General features: G+C 37.8%; 1 protein-coding gene across 1 annotated transcript in view; it reads left to right on the top strand.

The window, feature by feature from the left end:
* Positions 1-17,640, top strand: part of ROBO1 (roundabout guidance receptor 1) — a 321,785-nt gene that overhangs the window by 247,278 nt on the left and 56,867 nt on the right. Inside the window, exons 7-12 of the mRNA XM_050915366.1 lie at positions 8,075-8,083; positions 10,799-10,923; positions 12,842-13,013; positions 15,532-15,737; positions 17,173-17,254; positions 17,416-17,584. Of these exons, the coding sequence (XP_050771323.1) occupies positions 8,075-8,083; positions 10,799-10,923; positions 12,842-13,013; positions 15,532-15,737; positions 17,173-17,254; positions 17,416-17,584 (763 nt within the window). The remainder of the gene's footprint in view (positions 1-8,074; positions 8,084-10,798; positions 10,924-12,841; positions 13,014-15,531; positions 15,738-17,172; positions 17,255-17,415; positions 17,585-17,640) is intronic.

The following is a 17,640-nucleotide window of genomic DNA, read 5'->3' as shown; positions in this document are numbered from 1 at the left end:
GTGCTGTGTTTTGGATTTAGTGTGAGAATAATGTTGATAACACGCTGATGTTTTAGTTGTTGCTAAGTAGCGCTTACCTTAAATTAAGGATTTTTTTTTCAGTTTCCCATGCTCTGCCAGCAAGCAGGTGTGCAAGAAGCTGGGAGGGAGCATAGTCAGGGCAGCTGACCCCAACTAGCCAAAGGGGTATTCCATACCATGGAATGTCATGCCCAGTATATAAACAGGGGGGAGTTGGCCAGGAGGGGTGGATTGCTGCTTGGGCATTGGTCAGCAGGTGGTGAGCAATTGCATTGTGCATCACTGTTTTTTTTTCCTTCCCCCTCCTTTTTTTTGTTATATTCCTTTTCATTACTATTATTATTACTATATTTCATTATTACTATTGTTAGTGTTATATTTTACTTTAGTTATTAAACTGTTCTTATCTCAACCCACGAGTTCTGCCTTCTTTCCTGATTCTCCTCCCCATCCCACCGGGGGCGGGGACGGGGAGTGAGGGAGCGGCTGCGTGGTGCTTGGCTGCTGACTGGGGTTGAACCACGACACCGCCGCAGAGCTGAGAACAGATACCTTCCTGGTTGCTGCAGGAGGGAGAATCGTTGCTTTTGAATCCATGGTACTTTAAGTTGATCTCTAAAAGTGGTTCTGGAGTTGATGATGTTGAACTGCCACACTGTGTGTGTTGTGACATATGTGTTTAGGTACGTGTTCTAAAGCCATATCCTTGCCCGTGTCTCTCTCTGGTATGTGTGCCACCTCTAAATGCACTTATATTTTCAAGGCTTTATTTGTACTGTCAGCACCAGAGAGTGATACTTGTCTTTTTTCGTCATCAGACCACTTTCTCCTAGAGCACGTTAGCTCTCCTGACTACACACAGGCACCTGCCCTTTTTCTCTGGGCACCAAGTCAAGAGGCATAAGCTAAATCCAGCCTGCCAGGCATGTGCCCTGTGCTGAAAACAAGAGAATATATTCTGCCCTGCATGGTCAGAGTGAGTGTCATGGTGATGTGGCTGCCAGGTTTCCAGACTACAGCTGTCTTGTGGCTGCTGGCTCGGAGTGCAGCTGGGTAAGCGCACAGTGAGAAGTGCAGCTGGCAGCCCACCGGTACCCTAAGAGTGGCACTTTCATGGCGGGCACAGGCTTGCCAGCCTGTTTCTAAGTTACTGCCCAGCACCTGACAAGTCTTCACTATTCAGACAGAAGAGGGAATGTGAGTCAATTGTAAACAAAAAATAAATAAATACAAATAAAAAATAAAAACTCGTTGGGAAGTATGTTGAGGAACACAGCAGCTAATTGATACTGAGATTTTCCCCTTATTAACTTTTCTGCACCTGTTGTTACAGGTTTCTAGGTTTCCACTACTTCTAAAGGTGATCTTACTATCAGAACTATTTTTCCTAATACTCAGTCAACTGCTTTCTTTCTTAATTTCGTTCTCTTACTTACAGTACCATTATAGAAAACAATCTGTTTCTTTTCCAATCAGTTAGATTTCTATCTTCTTGCCTTTGGTAACTTTGAAGTTACCATAGTCACTTGTTCCTTTAAACTTAAGAAGTGCTTATCTGACACGTCAGCAGCAATCCAACACAGAATTTTTCCAGTCATCATAAATGTAATAAACCACGATCACTCCCTTGCTGGGGGTTTGGAATTACAAGTCATCGCTTTTGATTTGAAACATCAAAAATCTCATGTAAACATTTCACCTCAACTATATGGCTTTGGCATGCTTGGCGCCAGACTGTTAGACCTTTCCTCAGAAGTTTATACTGCACTGTATCACACTTCATGCTCTGGGACTACATACTGTGAAAGCATTCATGGTGAGTAAGGGTGTCCCGTGAATGTGGGTCTTACGTGAATATGAATTTTAGCAGAAAATCTGGGAAAATATGGATTATTTATATGTGTATCTAGACCTCCAGAAGTGACAGCTTGAAAACAGAGGGACCAATGAGGATGAAAAGCAATATACCCCAATTCTTTTGTAATGTACCTGGTGTTATTTTCCCATATTTTTCACAGGTTGAAGCCAGGAGACAGCTGAATGGCAGCATTTATATTTTTTCAGAACAAGAGATTTTGGCCTTTGAATTTCTCTGTAGAAAGTGATACTTCCCACAAATGACTGCAGAGAGATGTGCATATCAAAGATATTGGGTGTTTCAGATTGATAAGAACAAATAGCCTACAAATCACTAGATAGGAAATGAAACATGGCACATTGTCTTAAACTATCTCCCTCAATAATAGTTTTTGCAAAACACCAACATAAATATCTGGTAGTCCTGTTGCAGAAAGGCATTCAATGGTCCTTGTTCAGATACTTGACGGTGTCATGGTTTAACCCCAGCCAGCAGCCAAGCACCCCACAGCCGCTCCCTCACTCTGCCGCCGCTCCCAGTGGGATGGGGAGGAGAATCGGGAAAGAAGGTAAAACTCGTGGGTTGAGATAAGAACAGTTTAATAACTAAAGTAAAATATAACACTAACAATAATAATAATGAAATATAATAATAATAATAGTACCTGTAATGAAAAGGAATATAACAAAAAAAGAAGGGGGGGGGGGGGGGGGGGGGGACCCAGTGATCCACAATGCAGTTGCTCACCACCCACTGACCGATGCCCGAGCAGCAATCTGCCCCTCCTGGCCAGCTCCCCCCAGCTTATATACTGGGCATGATGTTCTATGGTATGGAATACCCCTTTGGCTAGTTCAGGTCAGCTGTCCTGGCTGTGCTCCCTCCCAGCTTCTTGCACACCTGCTTGCTGGCAGAGCATGGGAAACTGAAAAAAAATCCTTAATTTAAGGTAAGCGCTACTTAGCAACAACTAAACCATCAGAGTGTTATCAACATTATTCTCACACTAAATCCAAAACACAGCACTGTACCAGCTACTAGGAAGAGAATTAACTCTGTCCCAGCCAAAACCAGGACAGAAGGTAAAAAGTAGTTAGATTTCAGAGTTTAGCAAGCTTAGCAATGAAACATATTTATGAACAGAAGAGGTTGGCAGCTTTTTGGCTGAGTTTTTGTTTGGAATTAGGGAAGGAATTGGAAAATAAAATTGTTCAGAATTTCTTTTTTTTTTTTAAGGAGTGAGCAGTCAGAGTTTGACCAGTTTGCTAAACGTACTCAGACTCTCACATTTCCTCTACATGTAACTCTAGTACCCAAATTTTCTGTACCCACTCATTTCAGACAGAGGTTACAAACAGTGCGTTTCTCACCTGCTCATTTCATACCGCGATTATAAACAGCTGAGTTTCAGCCATTCTGTAGAACTGCAATGCTCCATGACAGATAATGTAGCTATCTCTATACTATCTCTGTTGCTAGCTCTGGAGTTTCTCCTCTCGCACAGTCTAGTCCCTACCTGCCAACCACATCAGAAATGCCTGCTCCCAAGCTCTGCTGTCTCTTCCAGCACATAGGCTCATACTCACATCCCATCTCCTACTGTTTTGTTTCTACAGGCACATTCAACTTCTGATATTCTTCACTTGAACTGGGATTAATGTATCACAAAATTAGTTGAAAGCAATCTAAATTTCATTGTGACTGCCATTTCCTAGATTAGTTTTATGGCCAAGGGTTTATACAGAAGCTAAAGATTGTATGTGAGCTTGATTCTCGTATGTAATTATTGGCCTGAAGACTGGGATTGTTTCATTTGTCTGGTGTAGAATTATACTTTCTTGCCTCCTTTGTAATAGCCTCTATAGGTGTCAAGCAGTCCTTGAACACGTGAAGATTTTTATTTAAATAATAAAAAATGAAACACGTTAAGCTTAAATTGAAAGTATTCAGCTTGTGTCAGCTGAATAACAAGATCTCTTCTGAGCACCTGGAAGGTATTCATAAATAGTAATAGTCAGAACAATAATTAATGAGTAATATGCAGAACAAAATAGTGTTTAGCAATTAAGTACCACCTTGAATCTCAGGATCTCAAAAGCACCTTATTAGTATAAATGAATGAAAATTTCTGTAATTTTACTGTCTTTGAGAGAGATAATTACTACCACACCTTTCAAGAATGGGGTACTTGAAGTTTATAGCTTGTCCAATATCAGACTAAGAAATAGACACAACCCTGTGTCGTGGTTTAACCCCAGCCGGCAACTAAGCACCACGCAGTCGCTCGCTCACTGCCCCCCCCACCCCTGGGATGGGGGAGAGAATCAGGAAAAAAAAACCTCGTGAGTTGAGATAAAGACAGTTTAATAGGACAGAAAGGAATGAAAAACAATGATAATGATAATAATAATATGACAATAGTAATACTAAAAGAATTAAACTATACAAAGCAAGTGGTGCACAATGCAATTGCTCACCACTCGTTGACCGATGCCCAGTTACTTCCCGAGCCGCGATCCCCCCTCCCAGCCAGCTCCCCCAGTTTATATACTGGGCATGATGTCATATGGTATGGAATAGCCCTTTGGCCAGTTTGGGTCAGCTGTCCTGGCTGTGTCCCCTCCCAGCTTCTTGTGCCTCTCCAGCCTTCTTGCTGGCTGGGCATGAGAAGCTGAAAAATCCTTGACTTAGTATAAACACTACTTAGCAGCAACTAAAACCATCAGTGTGTTATCAACATTATTTTCCTACTAAATCCAAAACACAGCACTATACCAGCTACTAGGAAGAAAATTAGCTCTGTCCTAGCCGAAACCAGGACACCCTGTAATATTTAATTCTAAATATGAGGAAACCAATGAGTTATAGAGAAACACTAGATCAAGATTTGCATTCACCTTTGTGAGAAGAATTACAAAATGTGTTGTTTAGCGATGTAGGCATTGCACACAGTATGTTGAGGTCTCATATGTACCTGTGAGGAAGAGCTGAGAGAATGGTGCTTGCACAGCTTGGAGGAGAGGTGGCTTTGGGGGGGACATAACAACAGCCCCCAACACCTACAGGGAGGTTGTCAGTAAGATGGAGCCAGGCTCGTCACAGTGGTGTGTGGTGGAAGGACAAGAGACAGTGGATTTAAGTTGAAAGGGGAGATCCAGGCTGGATATGAGGAGAAATTTCTTCATTGGGTGGACAGTCAGGCAGTGGAGCAGGTTGCCCAGAGAGGCTGTGCATTGTCAGTCCTTGGAAGTTTTCAAGACCCAACTGGATCAAGCCCTGTGCAACCTGGTGTGACCCCGTAGCTGACCCTGCTTGAGCAGGAGGTTGGACTAGAGATCTCCGAGGTTGCTTCTGACCTGATTATCCTATGACCCTACAATACTACATCTGTCAAATACAATAGTTGCTCCATTAACATCTGGCAACTATACTAGTCTGTAGTTTAAGTCCTAAAACTGCAAATTCCTACTCCTGCAAGTGGATTTAATGATACCAGTAGTCCCAGGGAGGCTGACAGGATTGCTGGCAAGAATAAGGCATTAAAAGATCACGTCACTAGTCTGGAAACCACTTTTATTTTGGTTTTTGTTCAGTGACTGGACACGTCTTCCCTGAAAAATCTCACAAGTCAAAGAAATTATTTGAAAGGCAAAACTATTATTCCTTTGGTATTTGTGGTTTTACATGCTAACTTCCTGTCTTTACAAACAGGTTATTCCCCCTAATTGCCATGCGAAAGGCCATGATTAGCACAGGGAAAATTAATTTACTTTATAATTGAAAGTGCTGTCAAATAAAATGTGCCATAATAGAGGAAAAACTATTTACTTCTCAGTTTTAGTAACCTTAGATATCAATAGGATGTAAATCAAACTAAGAATGTGGTCTTTGTTGTAGTTGTTGCTATTATTGGTGTTCTTTTGAACCACATGATGTCCCTCTGACAGAACTGTTTAAATTTTTCTATGAAATTTCACCCTTTGCCCTTTCCACAGATTTGCAACCAATGTGATGCCCTGTTTCTACAGGGATTTATTTCCATGTATCAGTATCCCCTCTGTTTTTACAGGTGGGCAAAAAAATACATTTGCTTGACAGGGTTATTTTTAACGTACAATAACAAAACTGTCTGGTAAAAAGAAAAGTGGAAATTCAGCACTTACAAGTTAATTTAATTTGTAGAAAAGTAATTGAGCAATGAAGACAGCTTTCTATCTGTTAGAAATTTTCAGGTGTGCTTTCAGAGGGCTTAGGCAGCTTTGCATTGCTACCAAGAAGGCTGACATTTTCTCTTTTTGTCACTACTCGAGTAATGGAAAATTGATAATTTAGAGTTACCTCCTCTGTGCAAGAATTGCATCCCATTAAGTCTCTTATTAGGCTATTTCATGTAGAATATGAGTTGTGTTTTATGGAGAAGCATTTCTAATTCCAGAGCAGGTCAGACTGTAACTGCAAGTTTAGTAGAGAGCTTTTCAGTTAAAAAGGAGTCGTTACTGAGTAATATACTTACACATGATCAAGAGTAGCTAGGAGCTGAGTCTTGGGGACGAGCATATTTCTCTCAGGAATTCTTGTGTGTCATTTCTTGGCCACTCCTCATACAAATCATAGACTGCAGATAATCTGAGTAGAATAATGCACGCTGATTTTCTCTTCGAGAAGTACTGAACCCACACACTTAAAGAAGGCTAATGTACATCCAGAATACTTCCTTAAAACTGAAACTCAAATCTTTGAAAAATGGTAATTTCAACTTCCTCTGTTTAGGATGATTTCCTAAAAAAATGTCTCTGATAACATAAAACCCAAATTCTCTATATGATCTGGTTTTGGCGCATTCAGTTGCAGCTTCTTGGCTTCAACATGATCCAAATTCCAATGTTACATCTGATTCTCTTTCTGCTTCATTTTCATAATACACCTGGAGTCCTCTGTATTTATTTGAACAGTAAGCCAGTATTCCTCATGCCTAATGAATGTTGGCTGATTGGATATTATTAGTTTCCTCCATGTGTTTTATCAGAAGATGGTGTATTGCAGGTGCTTACCTACTCAATATGAAAGTGTACCCTGCTGAACAATAGTTGTTTTACTCTCAACATAAAGCGATAAGACCAAGGTGTTGAAGGGCGTGGTATTTGTAACATGCATTAAAAAGATTATATACTTTTTGACTTTTACTGTAATTATCTTATACCAACTACCCTTTTTTGATTGACTTTTTTGTCAGTATCTGTGTATATTTTTGAAATGCATGATTTTTACATTTTTATTTTCAATCTGTTCTTTCAGTTAGTGATATGTGGTTGGAATGCTTTTTAACATGCCTTTCATTTATAAGCAAAGTTAGCCTGCTAGAATCTGTGCCATTTCAAAGTTTATGAAAATTTTCAACTATGGATGAAAGATAATTAAATATTAGATAATTTACCACTGACAATTTCTGTTGAAAAAATCTAATATTTTACAGTAAATCTCTGGTTTTGAATATTTTAGTGAAATTGAGGTTGGGGGGAAGAAAAGGGTTAAGAATCTTTTCAAATTAATTTTAATTGTGGTTTAGTTTGCATTTGCAGTTTAATAGCGAGCATTATGACCTTCATACAGCGATCTTATCCCAAAGAGATTGGTGTGTGGGCTAAATGCCTCAGCTTATTATTAATTTTTTAATAAACTTCCTTTGTAATAGCTATTAGCCTCAGAAAAGTATTTTCAATTGTAGATGTTTGGATGCTTTAGAAAGGGTGTAAATGTCACTGTTCCATTTCAGCAATGTTGCAGATTGATATTTACTGGAGATTTCAAGTTAATTTTACCATGGGAAGCTCTTGATGCAGAGAAATAATGATAATATGAAAAAAAATTTTACTCAAGGTTACACAACAGTTCATTGGAAAGGCTTGGAGTAGAACCCAGGTTGCTTGACCATTATTTCAGTCTGTTACCCATTTTCCTCTACAGCCTGCTTTCAGCATTTGATAGAGATTTCTGCTTAAAAATCAAATAAAAAATATGTGTTTCAACATTTTAAACCTATTTTTCATATATCAGAATATATGTGTGCTTTCTAAGGTCCTTATCAAGGGTCCTTTTTATTTATTTTTTTTAATTTTGCTTTATTCTTTGCTTTGTTTCATGTCTATTCAATTTTATTTATTCCATGTTTTCTTTTTGTTTTGTTTTTGTTTTTAGTTGTGTCTGGTAAGTTGAAATTTTATTGGCCATCTTCTAGTCATCGTATCACTGTGACGGGAACTTCTCCTCCCCTTCCCATCCATCCCCTTCCATGTCCTTCAACCAGTCAGCTCCCACCTTTTACTTGTTATTGACAAGACACATCGCACAGAATAAATTCTGCATGAAGTATGGGTAACTTAATGGCAAAGAGAAAGGTAATGGGTTGCTAACTTTCTGTCTGTTTTTACATGATGTAACGAGTCAAATCCCAATGTCTTCTTTCTTCAGTGACTGCATTAGTTGAACTTCAAAGTGTTCTATAAAAAAAATTATTTTTGTTTTAAAGGTCTCAAGGATAGAAGTTGTTCTTTCCTTAAGTGGATTATTATTTCAGCATCTTTTACAGTATATTCATCACATACCACATGTATGTGACCCAAAGTGTGAAAGCAAACTGAAGTTAAAAAACAAGACAGTGAAAATGCTTCCAGTACAGTGAACAATGAATGGAATTTAATAACAAAGTTTCACTTAACCCTGTTTTAATTCTTCTGACATGGAAGCTAATAGGATGTTTATTATTTACCTTAATGGCAATAGATATAGAATAATACACATATGCACAATACGCATATATATTTAGAATGATATGCATACGAAGTACATATTTAGAATAATATCTAGAGAAACATACCTATTTACATTTTATAAATTCTACCATGGTTACCTGAAAGACTGAATTTCCCCTCATTTTTTGTATTCAGTAGTCCCTGAAAGGCCATCTTCAGATACTAGAATCACAAGCATTCAGCTATTTCTCTGGTGGTCAGAACCATTTTAATCTCTTTATAGTTGTACTCATTCTCAAGTTCAGCAAAATCTGAAACCTTATAAATACTATGCACTAGCACAGGATTTAGAAACCCTCAGTTCCATTTTGTGTGGCATTGTGTCACAGACTAGTACAGAACTAGCCAAGCCCTAAATTTAACTATATGCTAAATTTATTCTTATTACTAGAATCCAACAGCATAACAAAGGTGCTTCACCCTCATCTCCATTTTCCCCATCATACCTTACAACCCTGTGGCAAACCCCCAACAGTTTCACCTTCCGTTCTAAATTAAACATGCTGTCATGTCAAAGTCTTCCCACATCTTCTTCCAAGGTATTGATTGAATGTTTCAGAGCTAAATGTTTTGAAGTCTGCTAATTACTGGAGGTCAGTCTCACCTTCACTTTGGGTAGTTTCTTATCTAAGGAATTCTAGGAAAGGTAGCATTGCATCCAAATGTAAATAATAATATGTTGTGCTTTGAAAATTCCTCCCAAAGCAAGAGGGTCATAGTAAGAGTATATTCTAATATGAACTCTATAGGGAGCAGAGACACAAGGCATGAGGAACAGATAACTGGAAGTATTGGCCCACAGGACCACTGAAAGCAATTTTTTTAGAAAGGACTTTGAGTGTTATTGAATTAATTCTAGATAAAGCCACAATTACTTGATGTTTATAAAACACATTGAGTGATATCTTTGAATTATTTGATTCACACTCTTTTTAAAGGAAAATCTTGTAAATACAGAAATGTTTGAAAGGAAAAAAAAAACACCACCACTAAAACCATTTGAGTTATTAAAGTCAGATTCAAAAGATCTCCTTTATTCTCAACCCAAAGAAGAGGGAGAGCATAATTAGTTTTGGACAGATGATCAGAAAGAATTGGAAATGCATAAGTAAATGGACTTTCATTTAATGCACATTTTTCAAGAAGTGAGAGTTAACAGCCTATAAAACAAGCTAGATCTTTTTTCTGTGCTAGCCCCATCAAGATATCTAATGCTGTTGTCTATGCTGATTTTTTTTTAATGTGACTAACATGATTTTTTTACATTCTATTTACTATTGGAAGAAGGGGTTGTTGAAGTCTGTATAAATCAAACAGTTTGGACAATGCTGGCAGTATTTATAATGTTAGGCTGAGCAGATGTTTCAAATTTGCCTTCATTTGCATATATATTTTGTTTGAACATGCCCTTGCCTATGTAAATGAGGAAGACATTTAGCTCTGCTGTTCCTTTAAATTCATTCCTCTTCAGTAATTGGACTGAAGATTTTAAATGGTTATAATTTGTTCGATATTATTTCTGGGGCTTTTGACTTCAAATTTTTTTGAGACACTGACTACTTCAAAGATCTCTTATATAAGCAATTAAGGGCTTTTTCTCTCCTCAGCTTTCCTAAATCAAAGATGATGACTTTTGTACATGTAAGGCTGAATTTATAGTTACTCAACAGTGTTTATTGCAGCCCTTGACAGAGTGTGGCCTGTGGGCCAGTTGTCCCTCAAAAGATTTCTCCGTTCTGACTTGTAGCTGTACTCCTTTAAAAACCAAATTGTAACAAATTTGTTCATATTGGTGACTGTTGCTCTGCAAGTTGTCTCGTTAAGTCGGTGGGACTTACTTCCTTGTATAAGTGGTCAGTAATAAAAGCACGTGATGACCAATCAGAGTTTTAATTGGGAGGTCCAGGCACAGAAAAGATGATCTGAGTGATGCTGAAGCTGTGGCTGTTAGAGACTGATGTGTCTTTGTGCCGCCTCTCCGTATTAAAGAAACTTAACTATTTTGTTTTACACCATTTAAAGTCAGTAGGCAAATTGTGCTTTCAAATAGGCTAACTTTGGTCTTCTGATAGTAGTGTGATTTTTTTTTTTTTTGGTATTTTCCTTTCAGAGCCTCCACAGTTTGTTGTAAAGCCTCGAGATCAGGTAGCTGCACTGGGGAGAACGGTGACTTTCCAGTGTGAAGCAACTGGAAACCCTCAGCCAGCCATCTTTTGGCGGAGAGAGGGAAGTCAGGTAAAACAGCCTTTCTGTCCCTTCTTTCTGGCAGTTTCTTGAAGAGATGTTGTCGCATGAGAGAAAAATATTTTAATTAGTGTTTTAAAGATGTGGAAAATAGGTCTAGAGCTTGGAGATGCTGGATATTTCTTCTCAACTTCTAAGTCACATGCATGCTAGGTGATGTCATCCTTACTAGAAAGGATACCTATGTTTTGCTCAATCTCCCATTTTCTCCATGAATGTAAAAATAAATCTATGAAGCAACTAGAAACATTCCATGTTTCACTGCTATGACAATCTTTTTCACCTAACAGGGAAAACTTTTAAGAGATGAAGAGATGTCTAATGCTGAAGTTCATTTGAACTCCCAAACACTCCCAAATTTTCAGAAAGTTTGGCTCTGGGTTTATAGCGTAGCTATTAGTTTGCCATGTGTTTGTGCGTGTCTGGCAAACTAAACCATTTGCTGTATTGATCTGCATCACTGCATGGGTAGGACTCTAGTTTGGGGCTAAGGAGATCTACTTTCCCACTCAGTTGGCTGACAGGTCATACCTGAATAGGTCACTTTTCCTCCCAGCTTCCTTATTTGAATGGGAGGGAAAAATATTTTCAGCTTCTTTGTAAAGGATCTTGAAAGTCAGTGGGTGAAACACAATATAGCACAGCAAGAGAATCACAGTTTTCTTTCAGAGTCATCTTTTGAAGGAGGGATGTGACACAAAGTATTCTTTATTGGAAGGAAAGAAGGAATATGGGATTCTGGTTTTCTTGTGAATGAAGGAATGAATGGTGCAATAGCATATGACAGAGTTCTTTGTGTTACAAAACAATAGGCCAGAGAAATTGAGAAAGCTTAGTGATTGGCTTCTTTACTCCATTTGCAACATTTCTGTCTAAGTACAACTACACTGCTAACCAAATTTAGATGATAATCTTCAATGGTATAAGTATACCAGTATATTATGTTTGTATTTTTGTATGACCTGGATATTTTTTTTTCCCCCAAGTGTTTTCTAGCGCATAATTTTTCTGGCTCATTTTTGACTCTGCTGAGTGGTGACCACTTGTGATGATTGAGGGAACTGGAGGGGGAGGTCAATGAATAGGGTTTGCTAATACTGAAGTAGAGAATGTTGTGTCCCATTCCTTTGGATGATTTTTGGAAATGCAAAATGTAGTTAGGCAAGAGAGAGAGATAAAAAATAGCCTCTGTGATCTTCAAGTATTCTCATTCACAAATTGTTCAGCCAGAGGTAGAAATTTGGAATCAGTATTTAGTGTAAAGGACTTGTATTATTTTGATTGCAGTTCTGATTTTTGACCACTGTTGGTAAATACTGTGTACTTCATACCAAAACTAGCTAAGTAGAAACTGGCATAGGATTTAATTCTATATTATAAGACTCGTTATAGAACACAAACACTATGATTAGAGAGACCTAAACAGCATCTCTTTTTAAAAAACTGCTCCATTCTTAGGAGGGCAAAAGTTAAAATACAAATAAGTAAACCAACATCTGCATTTAAATGAAATAAATAGAATGCCCTGGAGTAAGTTCTAAAAAAGGATGTTAAGGCAAATTACTTAGGTTCACCACAGTTGCTTGCACCATTATGATATCTGTACATATCACATCTTTGCTAGTGCCTGTTAAACTTTGTGTAAAGCCCAACATTGACCATAGAGGGTGTTAGAGCAATCCCAAAAGACTTACACAATTATATGTGCATATTTGCACCTATTTTATCACAAAAAATCCTATTAAAGCTATTCACATTGTGGTATAGACATGCTTAAGGTATGACGAGCAGAATGTTTTCTGTATAATGTGAAAAGATGAATTTGTTTAGATATATTAAAGTTAAAATTATTGGTGTTAGAATTTATTTAACCCTTTTTTTCCCACTTTCTTTCCTGTACATCTTGTAGAATCTGCTTTTCTCATACCAGCCCCCTCAGTCATCCAGCCGATTTTCAGTTTCCCAGACAGGAGACCTCACTATCACCAATGTCCAGAGATCTGATGTTGGGTACTATATCTGCCAGACTTTAAATGTTGCAGGAAGTATCATAACAAAAGCCTACTTGGAAGTTACTGATGGTAATGATACCTTTATTTTTTCATTTCCAAGTTTTTATTTTTATTTGAAGACAGCAGTGACACTACTTTGAAATCTGCTTTGCATAAATGCAGATTGCATGTGTCTTTGAGCATAAAAATTCTGTTTTGGCCATCCCTGTCAGGGGTTTAAAATTTTTGATATTGTGTAATACTATATTTCCATTTTGTATTAGTAAGTATACTTGAATTTATGGATTTTTGTCAGATCTGTTAATTTATCTGGCTCTTTTTTAGCTTCCTCCACTAGATTTAGTTTACTTTCAGATTGCTTGCTGCCTAGCTCTTTATCCCTATTCTTGTGTGTATGCTTATCATCTCCATTTACCTGTTTTTTAATATTGCAGTATAGCAAGGAAAAAACTTCAACCTGTATGGAAGTCAGTAGGATAACATACAAATGAATATTATTACCCGTTCCTTTTTAGGGGCAGTTGGGAAAAAAAATTAAGATGAAAAAGCTACAGGGAGCATGACTGCAAGCAGTAATATATGCTGATGTGAGGCCAATTTGCCAATTATCAGAAATACTTCATATTTTTAATAGCAAAGATACCCAGGAAAAATAATAATCTTAGCAGTTATGAAAAAAGAGGATAAGTGCAGTTTGTGGAGGGGCTTTGAAGGGAGGGAAGCTGTTGTCTGAGAAGAGTTTCCATAAACTAGGCCTTTGCCCTATAGAAAACTTAGAAATAATGCAGTACTGGAAACATGCAGTGAACCTGGAGAATAAAATTGTTTCTTTACACCCACTGGATTGAGATTGTTTGGAGGAATAGGACTGCATCCTTTCTGGTTTCTCACAAGTGGTAAGCCACATTTCTTAATCCACTTTTATCCATTTTTCACTGGGGAGGAGGCCATGGCAAGGTGAGAAATAAATTTTAAAAAGAAAATTAAGAGGTTTTCTGTTAATGACCTATGCCATCTGAACTTGGAAAAAATCAAATTAATTTAAATATATTTCCTTTACTATGACTATATGCTTTGGATTGATCTGATGGGTAGTTGTTTTGTATGATGTCTTGGGACAGTATTGACAAAATTGAAGGCAGGATATGCAGAATGATACCCTGGTATTCCTAAAGGTAATAGAAGTTGCCATCGACTTCAGTGGCATTTAAATTAGACATGGATTTCAGTGGCATTAGATTTCTCCTGTAGAGCACAGATCGGTCAGCCTCTTACCATTGACAACTGCAAAGCTCTTTACAAACTTGTCAAAGTCAAATACAAACTCTAAGTGAGCTTATTTTGACTGTCTCTGCAGAGAAAGATACTAATGGCCTCACAGTGCTTTGCAGTGCATTGCAACAGGTTGGGACAAGAAGTAAAGGATAAATTATGCAGTTGAAAACAGAGAGTGTCATTTGAACATGCAAATGAAATTACGGGAGTTGGAATTTAGCCAAAAAAAGCAGTACTAACACCCTGTCTGTTGTTCTGAAAAGTAATTTAGAAATATCTGATGTTCACAAATTATCAGAACTTCAGGTTTATATTTCAGCTACCAAACCAGTTTTTAAGTTATGTGAGCCCCCCGTGATACTGCTGAACAGATTTATGTCATTTAAAGTTGTGGCTATTTTCAGATCATCAGTCCATGTCATGTTGGATGGTACAGGTAGAGGAGGTCACTGAAACACAATAAGATAGCTTTTACATCTTTTTTTTATTATCCATTGGATAATGGGAAAAAAACCTCATGACAATCATTCTTTTTTCTGTGAATACTGAGACTGCTTTATACCTTTCTGTGCACAGTTAAATAACCCATCGATAACATTTAATTTTCATTGTGTGAAAGATGCATTAAAATTGATGCAAACACACTGGGGGATTCTCTTTGTGACTTTGAAGTCATATTGACAGATTAAGTCATCATAGAACTAGAAGTCAGAAACTACTGGAAAAATATTTCTTAGTTGAAAATTTTTAATATGATCCTATTCATTAGCTTTGTGTTTACTTTACCCTACTGCTAGGCATCTCCCAATTAGGAAACAGCACCAAGATGAGTTGATGGGACACAATAAGATTTTTTTAAGAAGTACATGTTTGTCAGTTTGTCCCCTGCCTGCCTACCTCCTTTTTCTCTGTCTTTGAATGCCAAAAGTATGAATTCTGTTACACAGGCCTGCTACATGGTAGAAGGTGAATGAGGAGAAATCTGTGACCTGACAAAGAATTTGGGAAGTCCTTTCTCACTCCCTTGTCCCTTTATAAAGACATTGGAATTAGAGAATGCCAAGCAGATACCACTATGTAATATGTAATGCTTCTTTACTTTCTGAAAATACTATGCTGTGTATCATTTTAAAATTCTGTAGTTGTGCATCATTATAATGCACCCTGCCCTGAATAATGCATGCCTCCAACTTTAATTACTTGTTTAATTATCTTTAGTTTGTTTCAAAGCCTCAAGCAACTGCTGTTGCTTAGATGATTAGAAAATTGCTTCCAGTTGCAGAAATCTCTTTCCTGTTCTTTCTTCTGGCAGTGATTGCAGATCGGCCTCCCCCTGTCATTCGACAGGGTCCTGTGAATCAGACTGTAGCTGTAGATGGTACTTTAGTACTGAACTGCGTGGCCACAGGCACTTTAATGCCCACTATCCTCTGGAAAAAGGATGGGATCCTCATTTCTACCCAGGACTCTCGCATCAAGCAGTTGGAGACAGGAGCATTACAGATCCGATATGCCAAGGTAGCTTGAACTGGCAAATGGGTTTTCTTGTTGTTTGTTTCGCTTTGTTTTTTCACCTCTGGGCACTTTTGATGTAGTAAATCCTACATTTAGAATTAATGAAATGTTAAATAAATGTATTAACATATTTGATACTTCATGCTTTCAGATAGTTCATTCTTTATGCTTAACACCTTGGCTTATTCTGCCTAGGGCACATTAATTCAGATTTCATAAGGAAAAATGCTTTTAAGAGGTATTAATTAAGGGAATTATTTGGCACTTAAAACATGAAGGGGAAAGCAAAACTTGGATCTCAGTAAGACAAATCTCGTCTTACTAAATTAAATTATTTGGGCTTTAGCACTAATAGATTACAGTGATCTAATTATTTCAAATGTTTATAAAGAAAACCTTTGTTTAGCATACTGCAGTAATAGACCCACGTACACAGCTTTTTCAAAACAGTTTTTAAAGTTTAAACGTACTCACACGACAGTGTAAACATAGCTTAAAATGGTTAACCACCTGTCAAATACCTGGCTTCCTTAGGGAATTATAGCAAGTACCTGGTCAGTGTTGCTGGTCATGCCTCACACGCTGTAAAATGTTTTAAAATGTTGTTAAGTTTTAGCATACTGGCTATTCTCTGCTATCTTTTCTGTGGTTTGAAATGTAGTAATTTCTTAAAATTAGGCTGAATACATCACTTTACTATGTTCCCTAGAGTTGCCCTGTTACCAATTACAAGTTACACTGGCTTAGAGTTTGAACCTCTGATTTTTGAGCACTTACGTTCAGTTCATCTGCTGAGGCTGGGACCTTAGGAGGATAGCATTTCTTTTGGAGGAAAAAAAGAAACTCTTTTGAAATGTGATTAAGTCACATATGGACAAATAATCCAACATTCAGAACTGGATGAGAATAGCATATGGAGATTCCTTTTTGGGTCTGCTGCAGAATGAAATTTATACTAACACAAGGAACCCCATATGTACAAGGCCCTGTGCAATATTTAAGCTTTGTTTTAAGGATGACATGCTCTCCAGTGCTGCAGTCCAGACAAATCCCCAGGCATTATTTAGGCAGAAGGTTGACAGTTGCATGGGGTCTTGTCATGTGAGTTCCTTCTCAATTTATTTGTTAGGTTCTCTGCAGAGTAATGAATAAATGCTACAAGAATTGGCCTTCAGTTTGTTCATTACAGAATAGGTAACATTAAATTAGAATCTGCAGCTTTTCCAATTCTTTAACAAATGCTCAGAAATAAGTATCCATTTTCATTTTTCAGCACACAAAATCATAACTTCTAATGGAAGAAGTTCCTGGTTTGAAGTTTTTGCAGCCTAATACGTTTATCCATATTCATGGGGGAACATAGAGAGCTGTAATTACTTTTCTAGCCCACTGAGTGCCTGATTGTTTCAAATATTTATTCTTCTCTTTTCCCACTCAGCTGGGCGACACTGGTCGGTACACCTGCATTGCTTCAACCCCAAGTGGCGAAGCTACATGGAGTGCATACATAGAGGTCCAAGGTAAATCAATTAGGGTTTCCCTGCATGGAGAAAATACATAAAGGAGAATCAGAAATTGACATGCAGAAGTTATCTGTCATAAATTGCCAGTGCAGATGTGAACAGCATTTAGCTTAGAGCTACTTCCTGTCGATACTCAGCATTTGTCTCTCCTTTGTTAGAGTTTGGAGTCCCAGTGCAGCCACCAAGACCCACTGACCCGAACTTGATTCCTAGTGCTCCATCAAAACCTGAGGTTACAGATGTCAGCAGAAATACAGTAACATTGTCATGGCAACCTAATTTGAATTCAGGTGCAACACCAACCTCTTACATAATTGAGGCCTTCAGGTATATGAGTCTCATGTGATCTTGCTGTACTTACGCTTATATATAATATGGTGTTA

This window comes from Gymnogyps californianus, chromosome 1 (genome assembly GCF_018139145.2).
Source record: "Gymnogyps californianus isolate 813 chromosome 1, ASM1813914v2, whole genome shotgun sequence".
Taxonomy (NCBI): domain Eukaryota; kingdom Metazoa; phylum Chordata; class Aves; order Accipitriformes; family Cathartidae; genus Gymnogyps; species Gymnogyps californianus.
This window is presented reverse-complemented; position numbering and strand designations above follow the sequence as displayed.